This window comes from Penicillium alfredii, assembly GCF_028826965.1.
Source record: "Penicillium alfredii strain IBT 34128 chromosome Unknown utg000007l_segment0_segment0, whole genome shotgun sequence".
Taxonomy (NCBI): Eukaryota; Fungi; Ascomycota; class Eurotiomycetes; order Eurotiales; family Aspergillaceae; genus Penicillium; species Penicillium alfredii.
The window spans coordinates 2276609-2295866 of NW_026622704.1; the positions used below are offsets into that span (position 1 = coordinate 2276609).

General features: G+C 53.7%; 8 protein-coding genes across 8 annotated transcripts; 3 read left to right on the forward strand and 5 right to left on the reverse strand.

Annotated features, from left to right (window-relative positions):
- Nucleotides 1-151: 151 nt before the first annotated feature.
- On the reverse strand, nt 152-608 carry NUU61_005517 (ATP19 family protein; the record flags this gene model as incomplete). The annotated part of the gene is made up of 3 exons (XM_056656099.1): nt 152-203; nt 300-427; nt 561-608. 3 exons carry the CDS (start codon nt 606-608, stop codon nt 152-154), a joined length of 228 nt encoding a protein of 75 aa, XP_056511712.1.
- A 562-nt stretch (nt 609-1170) lies between these two features.
- NUU61_005518 (uncharacterized protein) lies at nt 1171-2461 on the forward strand (the record flags this gene model as incomplete). Its single annotated transcript, XM_056656100.1, has 3 exons — nt 1171-1298; nt 1512-2070; nt 2147-2461. The coding sequence occupies 3 exons, from the start codon at nt 1171-1173 to the stop codon at nt 2459-2461; spliced, it is 1002 nt and encodes a 333-aa protein (XP_056511713.1).
- Nucleotides 2462-3388: 927 nt separating this feature from the next.
- On the reverse strand, nt 3389-6058 carry NUU61_005519 (putative mucin family signaling protein Msb2; the record flags this gene model as incomplete). Its single annotated transcript, XM_056656101.1, has 1 exon — nt 3389-6058. One exon carries the CDS (start codon nt 6056-6058, stop codon nt 3389-3391), a length of 2670 nt encoding a protein of 889 aa, XP_056511714.1.
- Nucleotides 6059-8102: 2044 nt separating this feature from the next.
- NUU61_005520 (uncharacterized protein) lies at nt 8103-8673 on the reverse strand (the record flags this gene model as incomplete). Its single annotated transcript, XM_056656102.1, has 3 exons — nt 8103-8204; nt 8294-8443; nt 8509-8673. The coding sequence occupies 3 exons, from the start codon at nt 8671-8673 to the stop codon at nt 8103-8105; spliced, it is 417 nt and encodes a 138-aa protein (XP_056511715.1).
- Nucleotides 8674-9473: 800 nt separating this feature from the next.
- On the forward strand, nt 9474-11610 carry NUU61_005521 (uncharacterized protein; the record flags this gene model as incomplete). Its single annotated transcript, XM_056656103.1, has 4 exons — nt 9474-9660; nt 9816-10113; nt 10189-10330; nt 10414-11610. The coding sequence occupies 4 exons, from the start codon at nt 9474-9476 to the stop codon at nt 11608-11610; spliced, it is 1824 nt and encodes a 607-aa protein (XP_056511716.1).
- Nucleotides 11611-12072: 462 nt separating this feature from the next.
- Nucleotides 12073-14442, reverse strand: NUU61_005522 (uncharacterized protein; the record flags this gene model as incomplete). Its single annotated transcript, XM_056656104.1, has 2 exons — nt 12073-12303; nt 12358-14442. The coding sequence occupies 2 exons, from the start codon at nt 14440-14442 to the stop codon at nt 12073-12075; spliced, it is 2316 nt and encodes a 771-aa protein (XP_056511717.1).
- A 575-nt stretch (nt 14443-15017) lies between these two features.
- Nucleotides 15018-16985, reverse strand: NUU61_005523 (ESCRT-II subunit protein VPS36; the record flags this gene model as incomplete). Its single annotated transcript, XM_056656105.1, has 3 exons — nt 15018-16634; nt 16694-16829; nt 16885-16985. The coding sequence occupies 3 exons, from the start codon at nt 16983-16985 to the stop codon at nt 15018-15020; spliced, it is 1854 nt and encodes a 617-aa protein (XP_056511718.1).
- Nucleotides 16986-17318: 333 nt separating this feature from the next.
- On the forward strand, nt 17319-18982 carry NUU61_005524 (uncharacterized protein; the record flags this gene model as incomplete). Its single annotated transcript, XM_056656106.1, has 3 exons — nt 17319-17391; nt 17455-18712; nt 18769-18982. The coding sequence occupies 3 exons, from the start codon at nt 17319-17321 to the stop codon at nt 18980-18982; spliced, it is 1545 nt and encodes a 514-aa protein (XP_056511719.1).
- Between the last annotated feature and the right edge of the window lie 276 nt (nt 18983-19258).

The following is a 19258-nucleotide window of genomic DNA, read 5'->3' on the forward strand; positions in this document are numbered from 1 at the left end:
TCCGCAAACAAGATCAGGTCACACAGGCCTGGCAGAGGATCGGACACGCTCGGGAAAGAAACACAGCAAACAGGATGGGCGATTCGAGTCATGCATCACATGGTCCATGGTTATAACCCATCTCGAAAGTATCGAAGGGGAGTGTTGGGATCTAGTGGTTGTTGGGCTTTTTCTCGCCGCCATCAACCTCCTTCATGAATTGTCTGTGGGCGGGCAAGCAACGTCAGCGAATGGCTCAGCAATATATATGTATATGTATATTTCTTTGCTAGAGACATGGAATTGGCAATGGCACGTACTGGATGAAGTTCTCCTCATCCTTGGAGGAGGCGTTGATCGGGGGGCCCTGCGCAGTCTTGGGCTTCTCCCCGCCACCCGAGGCGGCCCAGGTACCGGCGAAGATAGTACCGAGGGTAGCCATGGCGAGCTATAGTCCCCGGTGAAAGCAACGAGGTTAGTTGCGGATGCTTCGAGCTTTTGACCTCAGGCCACAACGGCTAGGACAGAAAGGGATATCGCGGGCGGACGCGCGACGCCCGTCGGGACCGGGGGAGACTCACGACGTGGGAGCCGACCTTCTTGCCGGCAATCTGGTAGTAGACGACCATCTTGGAGGATTGGGAGAGGGGCGCAAGTGAGGATCAGGTGCAGCGAGGTGGACGGGAGAAGGCCTCGGGCGTGGAAGAGTTGGCAGTCGCACGGAGACCGCCTTCCCTAATACGGTTAGCTTTTGAATCAGCTGATTTGAAAATGACTCAGCAGAATTTGTGTCATGTGACCTCCCGGAATGGTCCGATGTCAAGTGATTTAGGAATGAGATGCAATACAATGCTTTCTTTGCATCATGAAAGAGACATTTACTGTACTGTCAAAAGTAAAATATGCACAAGCGTAGACAATATAAACAGCCATTCAAAGACCATCCAATCCCGTGACTTCCCCGGATCCCGGGAGTGAGGAAACTCGGCAAGGAACCTCGGGAAGACCAGCGATTCCATGGTCGCCTTAGTATACGGCTGCGCCTCGGGAAATGCCCAAAGTTCTCAAGGCTCCATATCTTTTTCTCTCTAGCTCTTCTGTACACTCTTTGTTACTCTTTATTGCTCCTTTTGATATTGTCTATTCTTCCCCCTATTCATATATCTCCCTCTTCTTATATCTTACTCCACCATGGTCTGGGGCAATCAGCCCTCCCCACCGGACGTGGACCAGCACATCCCCCGCGAGAAGCTCCCCGCCAAAATGCAGCAGCTGGTCGACCGCGACGAGGATTTCTACGATGATTTATATTCTCCGTAGTACGTGCTATTCGACTCTTACTCTTATTTCTGGCAAATATCTTGCCTTGTCTTGCTTGTCCAGTGTCAATGTCTGGTGTCGCGTGCCCAAGACATCGCGTCAGGTTCCACTCCACTCAGCTCAAGACAGCGCAACAGCAAAGGACCATTCAGCCCCGGGCAAACCCAAGAAGAAAAAAGACCAAGCAGCAAGCTAACCATTCCCCCATCCAGCTCCGTCGACTCAACCGAAACCCCTTACCGCTACGCCGCCTACGCCAACCGCATCCGCACCATCCTCCTCTCCGCACACCGCTACGTCGCCTATACCTCCGACATAGGCGAGTCCTTCCGCCCCGTCGCACACCCCTGGCTCGTGCGCTCCGCCTACGGCGTGTCATGGGCGTATCTGCTCGGCGACGTCAGCCACGAGGGCTATAAGGCGTACCTGCGCAACCGGCGCGCGCTGGCCCCGGCCGGCGAGGCGTACAAGGATGCCAGCGAGCTGCCGCAGGAGCAGATAATTCGCGGCATGGCTACGGGTAATGTGAACGGGCCGTTGACTTCATCTTCATCTACTGCTCCGTCTTCAAAAGACCCTCTCACACCCTGGCCGACGGCGCAGATCCCGCTCGCCGAGGATTACCGCACGGTGATGGCCAAGCGCGCCGTCTTCCAGGGCGTTGCGTCCATGGGACTGCCGGCGTTTACGATCCACAGCGTGGTCAAGTATTCGGGGCGCATGGTGAAGAACGCCAAGAGTGCGATGGTGCGGACCTGGGCGCCGATTGGGGTAAGTTTGATATCACACAACACACATACAGAAAGATGTTTATCCAATTCCAATTCTAATTTGGTTCCATCTATAGCTCGGTCTAACCGTCGTCCCCTTCCTACCCTACCTCTTCGACCACCCCGTCGAAGAAGCCGTCGACTGGTGCTTCGGCGTTGCGCTACGCGCCTACGGCGGCGACGCAGCTGTCCAGCCTCTGCCCTCGCATGCTCTGCATAGCGGTAGCGGCAATACTGCTGCTGGCACTACTGCCGCGGCAGCGAATCTCTCATGGGATGAGTACAAGGCCGAGTGGGAGCGCGGCCGTGACGAGAAGCAGCAGAAGCAAGGGGGTGTTGGGACGCTGACGGGGTGGTTTAGGCGGTTGGGGGAAAAGAGTAAGAAGGAGTGATCTTTCTCTCTCTCTCCCTCCTCCCCTCTTTGATCAATCGTCTCTTCTCATCTACTGTACAGATGCATTTCCCCTCTTTCGCACACTTTCCTTGTATATTTAACTCGATTACCTATTCTCTCTTTGGTCTGCATCTCCCATATTCTGGAAATATCGACTCTCGTACTAGTCAACGCAGAACATTCTCAAGTAGAACCTGGGGAGTACACGCCTTCGAACAACATTGAAGTAGAGGCCATCAACAAGCATGCGGAGCTCTATCTAGTCATCACTGTAGTAGCTTAACTCCAAATCTATCCGTCTTATTCGCAGCTCAAGGCCCACTACCTATACATGTACAAACACAAAACCAGACAGCCAACAGCACAGACAGACAAAGAGAGAAGCAGAGAGCAGGGAATAGGCCAGCTCGAGGATGGCGGTAGCCCAGACCATTAAGCATGTGTGCAGAACAAAGTCAAAACGCAATATAACCAGAAAGATATAAGATTCTCGGTGGCACAGGAACAAAGAACATTGAATAAGTTCGTTTCATATTCCGTTGTCACAATGCCATCGAAAGAAGAGGATAAAAAAGGTATTGGTAAACAAAAGGGGGAATAATTCAAGAAGAGAAAAAAAAGTGACACAGGCAGCGGCGCCGAATAGACGTCGCTCGGAGTATCGAGAGAAAAGAAAAAGGCCGATCAAAAATTCCACAGAACGAAGATATGCGATATATGACATATATATCCTTGCAAAGAGGTGATAAACAATGAAATGAAGTTTTGTGCAAGTCTCTCTTCCTCTTCCCGGCCTTTGGTCCGAGAGACAAGGGACGCGAAGGGAGGAATCCACCTCGGCTTCGAGAACTGGAGCGCGTGATCGCAGTCCTGAGGCACGTCCCCTGTGATCCGGGAAGAGTCGTCTATCCGTCTGGTCGTCAATCTAGTTCCACCCAAGCGAGTTCTCAGCCATCACCGGCGCACTGATCATCTGGGAGCGGTTGGTTCCGCGGCTGTTTTGGCTGCCGAGCGAGCGACCACCCGCACCGAAGACTGAGCCAGCGTGCGAACCCTCGCTCATCTGGTCGACGGTGGAGCTGGAGCGCTGGTGCAACTGGCGTCTCTTGCGGTAGCGGCGGGCGACCCAGAACATACCCGCTCCATAGGCGGCGGCACCAGCGACAACGCCCACGCCAGTTCCAACGGAGCTGGCCTTGATCTTCGAGCTGTTGCCCGAGCCATCGTCGGTATTACTGTTGTGGTTGTCGCCATTGCCATTACCATCGTCGTTTCCGTCAGAGTTCCCGTCAGACGAAGGGTTGTTGCCTTCAAACATCAGAGGGATCGACGGGTCGATCAGCGACATCAGCTGGTCGATAGCCTGGCGGTTGCCCTTGTAGAGAGCAGAGTTCGGGTTACGCTTCTTCTCCGCCAGCGAGTCGATTTCATTGCCGGGCCAATAGAAGATGGCAAGGGTGGCATTGTAGCCGGTCTTCTTCCAGGAGAGGTAGGGCTCTAGGGCGTACATGGCAACGTCCTTGACATCAGGGAAAGCATGCTTCAGTGCGGTCGGTACATAGTCGAAGATCTGCGACGAAGACAACGGAGTGGTTGCCACAAACGGCCACGGAAGCTGGCCATTAAAACCCAGTTGAAGCAGGGAGGAGTTCTCCGGGGGCTGCTTGATCTGGCTGGCCGGAGGAAGAATTGAGTCCGGCAGCGAGGTGTGGCTGGGCTCACCAGTTTCAGAGCTCGAGCTCCCCGAGGTCGAAGAAGACTGGAGAAGAACGCTCGACGGCATGAAGTCGCTGGAGTCGCTGGACGACGACTTCTCACTGGGCTTGGGCTGAGGCTCCACGGGCTTGCTCGTAGTGACTGGGGGAGGTGGAGCGATCGAAGTGGGATGAGGGGCAGTCGAGGCCTTGGTGTCTTGGGCACCGCTCCCGGGAACAGAAAGCGTGGGAGCAGACATGGGAGGCGCAGAAGCCGCGCCGGAGCCCGCCTGTGTGCCAGAGGTCGATTGAAGGCCGGGCGAGTGCGGAACGGGAATGCCCCCAGCGTACTTGGAGGTTCCGCTCGGAATTGGAGCACCGGTAGCACCAGTACCAGTAGCACCAGTACCATTCGATGATGCCGAAGTTTGGAAGATACCACCCGGTATAGAGGCAGTCGGGACCGCGGGAGGAGTAAGGCTGCCCGAGGGTGAACCATTGAGACCGGGAATGCTCAAGCCGCCCGAGGGAATACCACTGAAACCGGGAATGCTCAAGCCGCCCGAGGGAATACCACTGAAACCAGGAATGGTCATGCTGCCCGAGGGAATACCACTGAAACCGGGAATGGTCATGCTGCCCGAGGGGATTCCGTTGAGACCGGACAGAGGATTTAAACCCTTGGCAATTGACTCAACAGGGGCAAGCGGATCAAAAGACTGGGTGGCGGTTGCCTTGGCGATTGGCGGAACGCTGATGGGGAGTTGGGACAAACCGCTGGGATGAGTAATGTTATGCAAAGCATCGGTGACGTGGTTGACACCCAGTTTGTCCAAGAAACCCTCGCTTGAGCTCGAGGACGAAGAGGAAGAATCCTTGTTCGAGGGGCTCTTTCCCTGGCTGGTTGGTTGGGACGAACTGGAGGCGCTGGACGAACTCGTAGCAGTTTCCGGGGAGAACCTGTCCAAAGCAGACCTGACATCTTCTCCAGCAGTCGAGAGACCATTATCCACGCGAGACAGAAGCTCCGGGATCCCGCCGTCATAGGACGGAGACCCTCGGGGCTGTGCTGAGGTGGACGACTTTGAAATCAAGTTGGGGGCGTTGGACTTGGAAGATCCGTTCGACTCCGAGGGAGAACCGTTCGGCTTCAACAATCTACTCGGGTCGTTGTTCTTGAAATTGGTCAAATCATTGTCTTTGGGGGAGTTTGTGGCCGACACGGCATCCCGGAAAGCGGAAGTGGCACCACGCCACGCAGACGAGGCACCGTTGACGGCACCGTTGACCACACTGTTGGCAACGTCGGGCACAAGGTTCAAAGGGTTTCCACCTTTAGGCCCGGACTCTTGCGGGTTGGCAGGGGTTGTCCGCTTGGAAGTTTGCGTGTTGCTGGACTGATCGAAACCCCACTTGTTTTCGGTGGAGTCCTGCGAAGTTTGGGAATCCTTCCTGAATGTCGGCACTGAGCTCGTTGTCTCGGGACGCGGAGTGTTGGGTGCACCATTGCCCTGCGAGGTCGCGACAGGGTTGTTTTTGGACTTCGACTCCGCGTTCGAAGGAATCGCTTGCGTGGTCTGAGTGACTGCATCACCCGGCTTACCAGGCACATGCGTGGTACCGCTAATGGTGTGAGTGATCTTGGTGTTGGCAGGGTCGACCGAGTAAGTCACCACGACCACATTGTATCCCTCTGGCTTGTCAGGTTGAGTGCCCTGGGACGAGGCGCTGGGGTTGGGGTTCGGGACGGGGTCAGAGTTTCCTCTCTGGATTGCCCGCTTGATTTCCCGCGGGAGAGTAAAGCGAGGACGCTCCACCTGGTCCGCATCCTGCGCTGCCACCAGGTCCAAGCCCGTCAAGGCGAGCAGCGCTGCCAGAACAGTCACAGAGTCGAGACGCATGCTGTTCGACAGGCCACAAAAGTGGTTCAAGAACAAATATTAGGGGGATCAGTGCCGTCGGTTAGACGTCGAGACGAGCTTGATCAATCGAGGCTGGGACAGTCGCAACACCTCGCGGGTTCGTTTTGAATTAACCGGCAATCGATCCGCACGCGTCTCGATGGCAACGGGGTCTGAAGTGAAACACCAAGTCGAGCACACAGATATCGGACTTAGAAACGAGTGGAAAAGGGGGATTCAGACGAAAACTGAAACAGGCCCCAAGACGAATAGACAGAATGCAAGTTCAAGCGAGTGTGGGAAAAAAGTAAGGAGCGAACGACCTTTACAAAGGCAGAAACGTCAAGGCTAGCAAACAGAGGTGAGGCGAAGGGCGACCGTGGGTTATGCAAGGGGAGGGGGATTGACTCCCAGGTCGAAGGCGCCAGGTCGAACAGATAGAGCATATGAAGAAAGAAAGAGAAAGGAGTGAATAAGGTGCAGGAGAGGCAGATGGGCGAGGAAGGGGAAGGGGGGGTGGTGGGACACGTGTGGCCCGTAAATTACGGTAAATGACCGTAAATTATGGTTTATGCCCACGCACCGCTTTTGTTTATTTTTACTTGCGATGATTCTTACTTTTGATAACTATAGATATAATTATTAGATCCATGGATATATTATCATTATCTGGATATCTTCGAAGTCTTTGAAGAATTTGCCCTGAGATTGCCTGGTTCCCTCGATCCCAATGCACCCGGACGTTTGTCTGTGCGACGGTCTGGCCCCGGGTATATCACGATCGACAAAGGGTGATTCAGGGTGGAGCAGGCCACGGGGCTATCAACAATGACAATTTCAGAGTCGTCCATAGTGTAGACCCATAGTTTGTCGAGATTTATCATGCTCCTTTTTATTTGATTCTTTCTTTTTTCGTCTTTTCTCTTCTATTTTATATTTACATCTATATTTTTTTCCAATCCATAAGCACAAAATCTTTTCGACGCTAGCAGGGCTAAAAGGGGGTCCACCCGTTCCTGGCCGTGGAGCCAGGGCGCAAAAGTGCGTTGACATAAACGGCGGGTAAGTGGGCCACGGTACCTGGCGTGGATATACGATACACAGGCATCCAGCAGGTACCGGCTCAGGGCGCTAGTGCTCGGGGACAGGCCTTTTCGCTCGTTTGGCTTATTCGGGTAAGCGATCAACAAAGAGGTCGAATCAGCTTGCCCTGCGCCTTACCTAGTCCAGCCTCACCCAGCCCGCTAGTATTATTTCGGGGCGGTTGATTGGTGGTAGGGGAAAAGGGCTTGGGGTCCGCGCCCCAACTCAGGATTCGATGAAAATAGCAAAGAAAAAAGTTCTATGAATATACTAGTTGCTGAAGTGGAGAGAGGCGTTCTTTGACTCGAAAATGGGTGAGAACGAGATATCGTCACATCCACGTGCCTGACTTGGTCGGAATGTTGGTTTCACCTCTTTTCTGTCACATTCTTGCAATCTGATGAGATCGTGATATAAGAGAATTCAACAATAAAGAGTGAAAAATTGGAAAGAAAAAGAGAAATGTCACCATCAAACTTGCAACAAAGAACCAGTGGCCCGGGGCGGTTTGAGCCTCCGCCCCATTTCTTACAGTAGTTCGGGAACCGAATCCGCCCCCTTCCGTAGTCAGATGGATAAAAATAACTATATATAATACATTGTATATATCAAAGTGTAAAAGTATATCATCTACCATTTTATATATATTATATATTCTATATCAACAGGATATCACTTCAGAAAAGACCCTGAGTCTGAGGTCGATGCTCTTCGCCCGTACCACGGGTCACGGGGCACGCTATGCCTGTTCCTGAGCTCCACTCTATATCCAGTCATGTGATATGTGAAAATAGTGCTCCTCCCAGAGTGGATAACTTGTATATCCATCAGACTTGTATTTTAGGCTTCTATAGATTGTATAGAAATTCGCATTCAATCGGTTCTCGACTCAGGTTGCCATTTTGCTGCCATCACCAGGATATACTATTTGTACTGCATTGACCATCCAACAGTACCTAGGTCAGAGCCTAGAACTCCTTCCAGCTCCCTTGACCAGTCCCGAGCATTCAATCTCAACATCCGTTCCCAGTGGTAGAGACTTGACACTAACACAGGTTCGGACCTACCAAAGACCAGACTCGGTTGTCAGTCAAATGGACCGTGGAACAGGGAACCAAAGAAAAAGAAAAGAAAAAGAAAAAAATAGCTCACCGGTTTGGGATCCACAAAAAACGTATCGTAGACTTCATTGACAGCAGGAAAGTCGGCCATGTCGGCCAGGAAGATGTTCACTTTGATGGCATCGTGTAGACTCGACCCGCCTGCCTCCAGCACGGCATTGAGATTGCGCAGGATTTGTCGCTATTCATGTTAGATGTCACACCACACATATATTGAAGGGTATAAATCTTTTATTTAGTTCGTACCGTTCGGTCCTGGATGCTCCCCTCCACCAATTTGCCCGTGGTCGGATCCGTGCCCACCTGCCCGGAGCAGTACACCACGTCACCGACGACGAGACCCTGCGACAGAAAGGGCGCTGGGAGGGGTGCTCGCTCAGTGCGGACGGGAGTGCGGGTTACTTTGGCCATGGTGTCTGAGTCGATGTTGAGAAGAACATCCGAAGACGTTGACATTCTGCGGGGATTTGCATCGATAACTGGGTTGCCCCACAGTTTCCCGACCACTGCCGTGGGGAGAGATATCAAGTAATGAGTGACTGGTTAAAGCACACAAATAAGAAATGCTTCATAGGTTGTACTATTGTATTACTGTGACATTTTTGCAATTCTGTGGAATTGGGTAAGTCAACTTGATTCGGCATGATTGTACATATCTTGACTGTCTGCGGTACACTTCGAGAGATCGAGAAAATGCGAAAGTCGAGATTTACCAGCAGGCTTTTCGAAAGCTCACCAGAGTGCCCAGTAAGCCTTGAATAGATTCAAGGCTCACTCTATGCAGCTGTGGTTGTCGTGTTGCATGAAGCAGTGGCATTGACTAACCATCTCGTCATCGTTCTTACCTGAGTATATTAGCTATTTAGCCAGAATATACCTTCAAATATTTAGACTTGCCAATTTCAATAGTCTATATTCTGTGCCAATTTAGGTCCTTAGTTGTGGGAATGTCCTTAAAATCGAAATTCACCTCGATGGTAACTCTCAGTGTGAACATGCCCACACCCTCAAGTGTCCATCCCCATGTTTACCTCTCACTTTCTTCAACCTGCTTCACTCTTTTTCCCTTCCCAAACTCCTTACCACTCCGCCCTGTTAGCCAACAACGCTCTCCCCATTCCTTCACTCTTACCCTCTACTCATCGTCTATCTCCACAGTCCCATCTATGAAAGCAACCCACCACTCCACACATCTCATCTCGTCCAACAGAATGGAAGTCTCCACACTCATGGACACATCCCACGGTCCTCCCGCGGCGCATCACTTGACCCATCCCGATCTCACGCAGCCAGGGCCCTATGGAATCGATGTGCACCACTTGACGGCCAAGGTGTTTCTGAACCGGCCAGTGGAGGACCTGATTCCTGTGCGGTTTCTGAGAATGGCCGAAAGAACTCGTGAGATATTACCCATTACTATCCCTCCTCTTTCATTTACCTACCTTTTCTTTTATTTTCTTTCTTCTCCCATCTCCATTTGCATCTACCACCCTATTTCCTACAAGACCTTGCAACCAGGCAAGCAGACCTTAAACTAACTCCATCTTCACCAGCAACCGTCCAACGCAAAGCCTGGATCTTCCGCAGCGGCGTCGAAGATGCCCGTGACATAGACCTCAACGAATGGTCCAAGATCGACATCCGCTACCGGGGCGTTTTCAAGACCCTCGCCAAGGTCCCGTGTTTCAGCAAGGGACTATGGGATGGGGGTTGTGAGCTGTGCCAGGTCGAGCTGGAGCAGAAAAAGCCCTGGGCCCAGGCGCAGGTGGTCTATGCGCTTCTGGAGGAGATCGGGGACATGTTGGATATCAAGCGATCCACGGCGGATGGCAAGAAGGTGTTCTTTCTGAAGTGAGATCCCCCCTCCTATGTATAGAGGTATAATTTTCTGCCATGTAAATTTATATACATACTAACACTGACCAGACCACGTCTACTCGCTATGCCACTCGAATACTGGACCGGCTATCGAGAGAAACACTTCGACGCCCCCGAAACAGCGGGCTTCCTGGCACTGGACTTTAGTCCGGATGGAGGCATTGCCATCCCGATTCTTCCTGTGTCGACGGTAAGTGATACAACTAGCTTTGCTCCCTTATAGAATGATTCTATATTACTATAACATAAGCTAACTCATACCTTTTTAACTAGACTATGGAAGAAGAATCACTCGCCTCAGCCCTCAACGGCAAATTCAAGCTCATGCTTGGCCAACTCCTACTCCATGTGCGCCCCCTCCCGCTCCCAGGCGACAAGTTGCCAGACCAAGAGATCTTTCTGGTGGGACAGCACGGCTCCAAGCTGCATCTGATGCGGGCATTTTTCCCCGGCCAGAAGATGTCGAGTCTGTGGTGTCGGCGCGAGCTACCCGGTCCGTCTACCAGGCTGCCGCCGGATCTGGGGCGGGAGGTGCTGTCGGTGTCGGTGCCGAGTAGTCCTGTCGGAATGAGGGGGTGTCATGATCCAGAGGAAGAAGAGGGTGATAACAATGCACCAGAGAACAACAACAACATCAACGACACCTCCTCCACTACCACTGTCAATGTCCACCCCGAACCAGGTAGACGCCGCAGCAATAGCACTCGTTTCTACGCCCCGCCCAACATCGAACGCCTCCGGCAACACCTCGAGCAAACAAAACTCGACACGCTCGACCACGAGCCGAATCTGCACACCTTCCGCGTCCTGGCCACGCGCGAGTTCGACCTCTGGCACAAAGATGATTTCGCCGCCGCCGTCCACGTCCTCACCGCACTGCACCTGTATCTGCTCAGCGGGCAGGCGCGGTGCGGCACGCTCCAAGAAACCTTTGAGGATCATCCGTACCGCGAGGATGACAATAACCACAACCAAAGCTACACCCCCAATCCAAACTACAGACACGCCAATGACTACAGCTGGAACAACAACTACGAGGCTGGCAGCGACATTAGCAGAAGTAGCCGTGCCGAGGACGAGCATGAGGAAGAGGAAGAGGAACGTCATAGGAGACTACGCGCTGACATCGAGGCAGAGGAGATGCGGCTCGCCGAGAAAGAGGAGGAGTTGCGTCGGGAAGAGCTGATTCAGAGACTTGAGCAGGAGGAGGCGGTGCGCGTGCGGGAGGCGATGCGGTGGGCTGGGGAGGATCGCATTGGTAGTTTGCGGGACTCGAGGCGGCCTTGGTGGGATTTTGTGTGGGAGGACCGGGAGGGGGAGGGGGCTGGGTATGGTTATTCTGCTGGGGATGATGCTGATGCTGATACTGAGGGTGAGGGTGAGGGTGAGACTGAGACTGAGACTGAGACTCAGGCTCAGACTCAGACCCAAAATGACACTGCGATGAAGTACGACCCGGCAAAATGGTGATGACGATACGGTTCGTGGGGAATTGCAAGTGACTTACTTTGTGGGGTGCAGTGGAGTGGTGCGATGGGACAGCGAACCCCAGATCGTTGAGAAAGTATCGAGATCGTTAGGAATCTGACTCGTGTTTGATTATTTTACCTGGTGCCTACTTTCTACACAACTACATGTTCGAGTTTGTTTAATTGTAATTGAATGAATTCTGGTATATATATCTAGATTCACTCTAGCTGCGGGCGTCAACACCCCAAAGAAAAGGAAATTGATATCATGACACATGAGAGTATGAGTATAAAAAGACACGAGTGGGGGGACGAGGGTATACATGAATGGAATTGTGAAGCCTGCATCTCAATTCCTCCCCCAAGAAGGTCTCTGCAGATAATCGACTCGCGATCATCCCAGAGCGACACGAACATAAAAAAAAAAGAGAAAAAGGGACAATGATACAACCATCGACGAGGTTTAGTCTCGTCGACGGCGTTCCGACTCGAATGCAGTAAATGCATCGATCCCGAGGCCATCCTGACCGCCGGTGCGGAAATACTCGATCACGACTCCAATGGCATAGCAGGTTGCGGCAGTGGCGCTGCCGGCAATGAACATCCGGCGAAACGCCCTGCGGACTGAGGACTCCGATTGTGATTGCGAGGTCTCGACCTTATCGAGCAACGGTTCGTATGTTGTAGATGATGGCTAAGGCGACCAGTTAGGAGGGCGACCGAATAGACAGTTTTACTGTCTACTCACCTGGCTGGCAAGAGAGGCCAAGTCGAACGAGTCGTGTCGAATGAACTTGGCAATCTCTGCTTGGGCCAGGGGATCGACAGGTTCTTGCTCGGCGGCCGCGGCTTGACCGCGAGCCCTTCGGAACACAAGAATGTCTCCGCCGCCCGTGGCAATGTCGTAGCCTTCGCGCTGCATCTGATCGAAGAAGGGCACGAACTTGGCAGGGTTGTGAAGTCGGGACAAGATCTCAGTGGGCTGCACAGTCTCGCCGGCGCCGAAGAAGGAGTCGGCCTCAGCCGTGGTGACTTGTGAGGTTGATGAATCATAGGCAAGAATGCGGTAGCTGGCAGCTGCTGGTCCCTGGGCCTGGCTTTGCAGGAAGTCACCGACACGGTCCTCCGAGCCCTCAAACTCCAACGGCCGAACCGGTCGCGATTGTTGCACCTGCGGCCCAAATGAAGCGTACCGAGCGCGGATGTCGCCCGCTTGGAGTGACTCGCTGTCATTAAGGGCCTCGACGCTAGCCGCATCGGAGGTGAACAGAGCCCCCAATTCACTCCCGGGTGCGCAGTCCTGGGTCATGTTGACTCGCTTGAGATGACCTGGATCGGCCATCAGCTCAGGCTGGGACAATCCCTCCTCGGCAGAGGTTGGATCTGCGACAAATTTCGCTTCCAGCTCGTTCCCCGGAGGGCAATCGATGCTTGCTGCCGACACTTCGGCCTGAGAGCCGACCGAGTCTGCCAAGATCTTGGCTTCGACCTCGTTGCCGGGAGCGCAGTCCACCGTCGCACCAGTGGACTCGGCAGTAGCCTGGAAACCCGTGGCCTCCGAGGCGAACTTGGCATCCAGCTCGTTGCCGGGAGGGCACTCGACGGAAATGCCGGCAGGGTTGCTAGCGGACTGAGTGCCAAACATCTCGACCGGACGACTCTGGTCCAGGCGACTGGCAGGGTTCGACATGAACATTGCTTCCAGCTCGCTGCCCGGAGCACATTCAACATTTCTGCCAGATTCCAGGCCAGCATCGGCATTCAACACTTTCGAAGAGCCCTGGACCTTGAAGGTTTCTGCGCGAGGCTGCTGGGTGCGAATTGAGTCGGAGATAAACAAGGCTTCGAGCTCATTTCCGGCAGAGCAGGCGATGTTGATGTCGGGCTTGTGAGCGGCCTCCTGGTGGGCAACTGGCCGAATGTGAGCATCCTTGATACTAGCCGGGTTGGCAACAAAGTGTGCCTCCAGTTCGCTGCCGGGAGGGCAGTCGACCGAAGCCTCTGACTGGACCGTCTTCATGGCGTCGATATCGCCAGCGCCAGCAGGCTGAAACTGGCCATCCTCAACCAGGGTAGGGTTGGAGACGAATTTTGCCTCCACTTCACTTCCCGGGGGGCAGTCCACAAATTCGCGGGCGTCAGCCTGTGCGTGGGAGTGAAGCGCTCCTGTGGGGGAGTTTGGTGACTTGGGTGACATACGCCCAGTGATCGGATCGTACTCGAGGGTCTGGCTCTCAGAGTGGGCGAAGTTGAAGTCTTGGAGGAGTCCCTTCTCGGGAAGCTCGCTTGATTTCGATTCGCCGCTCATTTGCCACCCGGCGGCTCCCATGGGATTGGAGTTCGCGAACTTGTCGGTGTTCATGAAAGACTGCAGAAACGCAGTCAATGGGTTGGCGGACTTGTCCTGGTTATGGTAGGGCTCAACGGAGCGACCGAAGATCGCACCGTACGGATCTGTTGTGATGTGCTTCTTCAGCTGCGTCATACGCTGCTGCATCTGCTCGCGCTCTGCATCCCAGAAACTGTGTTCTCGACCAGCCGAGAAATCCGAAAAGCTGGAGCGAGATCGCAACGATCCCCAGCCTGCACTCCCGCTGGGGGCCCTGTGGGCTGTGGAGGGCCAGTCTTGACGACTTTCTGTCTTGCGGCGGATGTTGGTCAAGGGATGTCGCTGGTACTTGTCGATTCGTCTTGAGATGCGTTCTGTCTTGTCATGGCTGTCACTGCGGGCACTGCACCATACATTTCGAGTTTGTGCTGTGTGTGCCGCCACCAATTGAGAGAAAGCAGGGCGCCCAGCAGCGCCTGTAGACAATGCGACCGAGGAACTCATGCTAAATTCCTGGGTCTGAACAATCCAAGAAAAGAATTTCTTATTGTATAGGATATAGAAGGATACAGGATCAGGTGATGGGGCTCCAATGCGTCGATCGTACCCACATGTGATAAGAAAGTGTGGGGGAGAAGAGCTAATGTGGCCCGAGAGTCCAAAGTATACCGTTTCAAAGCAGAGGAAAGGGGGAAAAGTGTGATGAAAAGGGGATGATAGGATGAAGAAGAGAACAGAGACAGTCGATGGGAGAAGGGCCAGAAATAAGGAGCGAGCGAAATGCCCTTAGGACCAGAGGGCTCCGGTGCAGCGGGGATCCTCAAACCCATCAACCGGGAATCCACCAATCAGCGCGCGTACCTCGGTTCCCCCGCAAGCAGAGCCCGCTGATGTCAGCGTCCCTGACGTCACTGACTTGCTGTGCAGTCCGAGAGCCCCCGATGAAACGCAACTAGGCATCCTTCCATCGTCATCCAGTATGCATGGGGAGTCGATCTTCTCCTCATGAGGTAATCGGTCTCTCCATGAAGTATTCGATACAACCAAAATCAGGGAACCATGACGCTATTCAGGGGCTTTTACACCGCCCAACTTTCTCCCTCTCCTCCCCCCCCCCACCCAAGAGGCATTTCGACGCTGTCGCTGATGTAGTTGCGCCAGAAACGGAGCCCCTCAATCCCTGCTTCCCGACAAACGATCCCCCGGTCCTCGGCCATCTCCAGCTCTTCTGCGGCCACCCCGACGCTCCACTTGAATCGCTGGGCTGCTTCCTGTGCCGTGACGGCCCGACCGAACAGACTCCAGTCCCAAGGAAGAGGATCTTCGGGTGGAACCCGCCGGAGCTCTTCCATCCAATCTTGAAGCTGTCCAAGGGTTCTTTCGTCGCTCCAGTCATATCGCTGCACGACCAGCAGCCCACTTTTGAAGCGTCGCAGCCGGACAGGCAGCTTGAGTTTCTCCCAGAGCTCGGCGGCCTTTTGGAAATCCGATGGGCTGACGAGCTCGACCCCATTACGGGACCGATTGAACACCGCCCAGAGATCTATGAGACTCATAATGCCCCCTTCCCGATGTAAGATGCCCTGGCTATCATCCGTTAGGTATTCGGCCAGGTTACGTGATAGTTCGGAGAGGTAGAGATTCTCTGATCCCGAGGTGAGCATGTCCTTGGTAGTCACCATCCCCAAGGCTGCCGCCGACTCTGATAGCACCGCGTTCGCTTCTGTAGAGTGCCCGTTTGTGGCCATCCCCGACTCACGTGCCAGAGTTTCGGCCAGAGCTACAATCTGCTTGGCTGACGCCATGAGAGCCTCGAGGTCCTCAAAGGAGTTGCCAATAACCAGCTCATTATTCTTCCGAGTTTCAAACCCTCGTCGTTCCAAGCCAGCAATGCCAACGCCTGATGGACGTGGGGCCGGCGGGGGGCTTTCCAGGGCAGTTGGGATCTGCAAACTCGGCGAGGAAGTGGCCTGCGACGGCGGGGGCACTGGAGGCGCATCCTGAAGTAACCATTTTCTTTGAATCAACGCCCCTTTGAGTCTTTCATGAAAGACTTTCTCGCCGCCTGCGCGGAATGAGAGCTTAATGCTTTCGCTCACTTCCGTATTCGTAATGCGCGACTGTTCGAAGAACGGTGCAGGGGAGTCCGCACGGATTCCGGCGTTCGAAGAGCCTGAAAGTAACGGGGCTCCGCACATCTCACACTCCACAAGGGACGGGTGATTGACGAACGTACACCGTGGGCAGGAAACTGATCCACCCGGCTGGAGGGTCTGAGCCTGGCCATTGAATTGTACTGGATTGTCTTCACGCAATGCGCCGGTGGGTAGAGGTGAGTCTCGACTGGTCGCAGCACTGATTGAAGCCTTCAACACGGTTGTAAATGGTGGCTTGATGCCACATGCGAGACAGGGTGGCAAATGCGTCGCCGCAGTGGCCGTGGCCGGGTCGAAATTGGATGGGACGGGGTTGGAGAACGAGCATATCGGACAAATCCATGTGGCACTGGCCGGCTTAGGCGAGGGGGACTTTTGTGGTGTACTCGTTCGTGGCAGAGGAGATAATGAGTTCCCAAGGCGGGGTGACTGGGATATGCCAGGACTGGCTGTTGCGCTTCGGGACTTGTCGGTCTTGTTTTTCTGTGGTTTCGGGTACAGAGTAACCTTTGGAGAGGACTTCAAAAAACCTGCCTTTGACTTGACACAATTCTTAGCGAGTGAAGGACTGGGTCGTGGTAGGGGAGTATGTCTCGGACCTGGTATTCGGCGCGATCAATTTCCTTGAGATCGATGCCTACCGAGAACTTTCGTGGTTCCTCTGCTGCAACATAACACACTCGATGGGAGGTGAGGTAGGCATGGCCATTTTGGTAGTCTGGTATTTTAAATTTGCTGTTGCGCTCCCAGTCAGTAAATGGCGTCAACCATGGCCACCGTAGCTACTCACCCTTCATATAACCCCACCGCATCCTGGACAAAGAGAAGGATCTCATCGGGCAACAGTGAGGGCCGGAGTGCAGTGGTCAGGTCCAGAGCCTTGAAGAACATCTAGCAGGTTCATGTCTCAACGAGAGCCGACCTGTTGCTCAGAGAGAGGCGCGATAACCCGATAACGGGCGACCCCGGATGTCCGGATCAATGTATTTCCGTCAAGCGAATCTCCTCTCCTTTGCTCTCGCACTTCAGCATTTTGTCGAGCATCAACACTTTGTCTGGCGATCCTCAAATACCACACTCTCACTTCTACCCCGTAGGAGTAATACATCTCCTTCTGTCTCTCTTCTCGAGCCCAACACCACGTAGCTCTTTCGGCTTCTCTTTTTCTTCCTTGACCGTGTTTCTTTATTCTTCGCTTTGCATCAGTTCCAGGCTGCTTTCGAGATGAACTCTAGCGTTCCACCGTGGCGTGCAACAGCTTCAGCGCCTGTTTCAACGCCTTCTGCGTTTTCATCTGGTAAGAGCCCTGATCATCGAACCAACTTGTTTTGGGTTTGGCCTGATGCTAACCCTGACCCAGCGACTCCTGCCTATATCCCAGTACACGCCCGTCGTAGCCTCGCCCCTAATCAAGCCAACCCCCCAGCACCATACGCATCGCAACCGACGATGTCCACTCCCGCAGAAGCAGAAACCCGAAAACGAGTGGAATTCCCACCGGCCGTGCGCACATACGTCCAACGGTGTTTTGCCCCGGAGAACAATATTCCCAGTGTGACCACGGCTGAAATGCAGGAGAAGTTGAGAGCCACCATCACCACTGCTGCCGAGAACCAGAAACTGGGTCTTATCGACTGGGAGCGGCTGGCTCTACCCCAGGTCATGATCCAAAACGAACGCAACAAGATTTTGGCCAACCCTAGTGTTTCAAGCTGGGCCATGTCCTCCCAATCAACTTCCCCTGGGGATTCCTCACGGAAGAGAAAGTCAACAGATCTTCACCAGTCGGAAACCGGCTCGCCACCGTGGAGAAAAGCTAACCATCGCAATCGTTTTGAAGACCGAGTCACTTACCCCCCTACAGAAAAGAAGCCACGCATCACCCTGGATGACTCTAGTAAGTCAAGAGCTAATTTGGAGATGAGGCGGAAGCGGTTTGAGGGAGTTGGAGGCAGTCATGGAGGCTCTCTCTCTTCCTCCCCCACCGATTCTCCGGCCCCTACTACCGAGGTCGATCAGGGACCCGTCATCGGACGGTGCCAAGCCCTGGAGAAGAACTATTTCCGCTTGACCTCGGCTCCGAACCCAGACACTGTCCGTCCCCTGGCGGTGTTGCGGAAGACGCTGGATCTGCTGAAGAAGAAGTGGAAAAAGGATGGCAACTACGGCTACATCTGTGATCAGTTCAAGTCGCTGCGGCAGGACCTGACGGTCCAGCATATCCGGAATGATTTCACGGTCATCGTCTACGAGATCCACGCGCGCATCGCCTTGGAAAAGGGGGACCTTGGTGAGTATAATCAGTGCCAGACTCAGCTCCGGGTGCTCTACGCGCAACAGCTGGGCGGACACCCGACGGAATTCAAGGCGTATCGTATTCTCTATTTCATTTACACTCGCAACTGGACGGCCATGAACGATGCGCTAGCCGACGTCACAGCCGAAGATAAGAAGGACCCCGCGGTCAAGCATGCACTGGATGTTCGTTCTGCACTTGCCCTTGGAAACTACCATCGTTTCTTCCAGCTTTACCTTGATACACCGAACATGGGGGCCTATCTCATGGACATGTTTGTCGACCGCGAACGCCTGTCTGCCCTCGCCGCAATTTGTAAATCGTGAGTTTGCATCTCTCTTCTGTTCTCGAAGAAATCATTTGCTGACACACCTCCAGGTACAAACCCGATGTTAACATCCGGTTCATCACGGAAGAGCTTGGGTTCGAGTCCGACGAGCAGACTGCACGGTTCATCCTGGATCACTCGACCGAGAAGATGCTAGAGGAGAAGAATGGGTCTGTGAGGCTGCTGGCCCCCAAAGCGTTCACATTCTTTGAACAGGCCAAGGCCGAGGCGAACCGCATCGTCGACATCAAGGGCCAAATCTAGCATGGCTCAGGCGATATTCGTGGCGTGGGTATTGATCCGACTCGGACTCCGATCTTTATTCCTTTCCTTTTCCCCCCATCTTCTTTTCGGCGCAATTCAGAGAGACGGGCACCCACTTGGCTTTCCGAAACCCACAAAAAAAGGCTTTTACCCGAGGTCTTGTTGCATTGTTCTTTTTTGTTTCGGCGTCGTCTCCGGAGCCCATTCCAGAGGAGCCGTTGCCGGATTCACGATGATACTAATACCCACCGGCGTTGCGTTGTTATTTTCTGGGTT